The 2,868-nt window shown below is 37.4% G+C and overlaps 1 protein-coding gene across 1 annotated transcript; it reads left to right on the forward strand.

The window, feature by feature from the left end:
• Positions 1–205: 205 nt before the first annotated feature.
• On the forward strand, positions 206–1,593 carry LOC102722821. The gene is made up of 3 exons (XM_015833311.2): positions 206–253; positions 345–459; positions 989–1,593. Exons 1-3 carry the CDS (start codon positions 206–208, stop codon positions 1,591–1,593), a joined length of 768 nt encoding a protein of 255 aa, XP_015688797.2.
• The last annotated feature ends 1,275 nt before the right edge of the window (positions 1,594–2,868 follow it).

A 2,868-nucleotide genomic window follows, 5' to 3' on the forward strand; every position in this document is an offset into this window, starting at 1 on the left:
TGAAAAAGAAAAATATTTTACTCGACTAAGTACTTCCATAGTTGCTACTAGGTACTTATTGCATCAAGGATTGGCTTTTAGGGATCATGATGAGTCAAAAGAATCAAAGAATAGGGGAAATTTTCTAGAGTTAGTCAAGGTTTTGGCGGAGCAAAATGAAAAAATCAAGAAGGTTGTGCTAAGTAATGCTCCTGAAAATCACCAAATGGTGTCTCCAGAAATTCAAAAGGACATTGCTCATTGCTTTGCAGAGGTAATTTTGATTAATTTGTTACTTTGTTTTGCATTATATCAACTGTTAAGAAATAAAGAATGACATGTAATGTATAATATGTTATATGCAGGTCATAGTAAATTCTATTATTGAAGAGATCGGTGGTGATGTGTTTTGCTTGATGGTTGATGAATCCGCTGATGTCTCAGACAAGGAACAAATGGCTAAATGGCTGTTGTTTTACGGTATGTCGACCAACATGGAGTTCTAAAAGAAAGACTTATTGCCATCATACATGTCAATGAGACAACAGCTCTGTGCCTTCTAATATTGATAAATTATTTACCAAGTATAAATTAAGCTAGAAACAAGTTAGAGGTGAAGGCTATGATGGAGCGAACAACATGAGAGGTGAGTTTAATGGTTTGAGAGCTTTGATCGAGAGAGAGAATAGTTCAGCTTATTATATTTATTCTTTTGCTCACCAACTACAATTAGTCATAGTAGCAGTAGCTAAAAAGAATGATGATGTGAGTGATTTCTTTGACATGATATCCCTTCTTCTTAATATGGCTGGTGCTTCTTGCAAACGTAAAGACATGATACGGGAAAGTCAACAAGAGAGACTAAAGAAAGCAATAGGCAATGGACAAATTTGTATTGGGACAGGATTAAACCAAGAGAAATCACTTCAAAGACCGGGGGACACTAGGTGGTGTTCCCATTACAAGACTCTATAGAGTTTGAGCAGCTTGTACCCATGTGTAATTGAAGTGCTCGAATATGTGGAGAAGTATGGCCTAAATGACAGTAAGAGGAGTCAAGCCCGTGGGCTCATAGATTATCTTCAAGACTTTGATTTTGTGTTTCATTTGCATTTGATGTTGATAATCTTGGGGCATGCAAATGCTCTATCACTTTGTTTACAAAGGAAAAATCGAGACATATTGGAGGCCATGCTAGAGGTGAAGTCAACCAAAGAAAAATTCCAGGAGATTAGAGATGATGGTTGGGAATCTTTATGGGAGAAAACATATTCATTTTGTGATGAGCATGGCACTGCTAGGTTGGACATGGAAGAGGAGTACATTGAACGTCATAAACCAAGGAAAAAGACAAACCGCACTAATTACCAACACTATAGATGGGATTGTGTGAACCCTGTTTTAGACTTGCTACTTATTGAGTTTAATGATCGTTTCAGTGAAACAAATTCAAATTTGCTTACTTGCATGGCTGCTTTCAATCCTAAGGATTCTTTTGCTGACTTCAAATTGGATAGCCTCATGGAACTTGCTAAGCTATATCCTAATGATTTTAGTTCATTTCAAATGAAGGACCTTGCTCATGAACTTGACATATACATTGACAATGTATGAGCCGATGAAAGGTTTTTGAACTTGAACAACATTACCGGGCTTGGAAAATTGATGGTAGATATAAAGAAGCATCTTGCTTTTCCCTTGGTATATCGCCTTTTAAAGTTGGTACTTGTTTTGCCTGTTGCCACAGTATCAGTTGAGAGGTGCTTTTCAGCAATGAAAATTGTGAAGACGATACTACGTAATCGTATTGGCAATGAGTTTATGAATGATTGCATCATTTGCTTTGTTGAGCTGGCTTTTCTAGCTACAATCTCAATTGATATTGTCATCCACCGCTTTCAGAATATGAAAGATCGTAAATGTAAAATGCTTCAATGAGGGGTAAGCAATGGTGCAAAGAATATTTTTACTTATACAGTTACACTTAGTACTACTATTAACTTTAGATTATCATAACATGTTGTATCACTTTAGATTATCATAACATGTTGTATTTGTCTATTTTCAGGTTACACCATGTTCTTCAACCTTGTTTGTCAATTTTAGAGCTTTTGAACTATAGTTCCATGATTATCTGTATTATGCTTAATGATGGGATGTTTCAATTAACACACAATTAATCGGTTGGTCTTCTTAACTTCATTGTTTATCTTTCTTTTTCATGTTCTGCATATATATTATTAGTTCAGTAAAAGTTGGCTATGAGTCTATGACACCATCCATCCAGAATCCTAGCTCCGCCCCTGGGCATGCGGAGGAGGCAGTGGCGCCGGGAGCCGCCCGCACCAGCCCCAACGAGGAGGAGGCAGCGCTGCTCGGCCTACAACACAGACGCCGCCATGGCTGCTCGCACTGCTTGGCGAGAGAGAGCAAGCTAGTCGAGAGGGAGAGCTAGGCGAGGAGTTGGGATTTTTCCTGTGCGGTGTTGCGGCGTTTCATGAGGAGGTGAGGGAGAGAGAGAAATAAATGGGTGGTTGAAAAATTTTGAAATGGTGACGATTGAAAGAGAGAGTAGGACTAAAAAAACTATGGGTATTTTTACATACGGACCACCTAACCGTCCGCATGCGAAAATAAATTTTTGCACGTGACAATTTAAGAGAACCGCATGCAAAAACAATTATTAAAAATATTAATTTGGTATGAAATGAACTTCGAGTCGAATTTTAAGATGCTAAATGAACTCATGTGAAAAGGTTGTCAAAAGCAAAGTTGTAGAACTCATTGAGCTCTACCATTTTTCTTTTGGTCATTTCGCTATCCGAGCTTGATTTAACTATATAAAATTTGAATTCTAAAATATAAGAAATTCAAATAATTTTTCGGGTA

Source organism: Oryza brachyantha, chromosome 1 (genome assembly GCF_000231095.2).
Source record: "Oryza brachyantha chromosome 1, ObraRS2, whole genome shotgun sequence".
NCBI lineage: Eukaryota > Viridiplantae > Streptophyta > Magnoliopsida > Poales > Poaceae > Oryza > Oryza brachyantha.

Excerpts from the sequence above, each read along its gene's own strand:
- LOC102722821 (XM_015833311.2), top strand. The coding sequence starts at position 206 with ATGGTGTCTCCAGAAATTCAAAAGGACATTGCTCATTGCTTTGCAGAG. Across the intron at positions 254-344 it reads TTGCTCATTGCTTTGCAGAG|GTCATAGTAAATTCTATTAT; the intron begins GTAATTTTGATT and ends TGTTATATGCAG. Across the intron at positions 460-988 it reads TAAATGGCTGTTGTTTTACG|TGCTCGAATATGTGGAGAAG; the intron begins GTATGTCGACCA and ends GTGTAATTGAAG.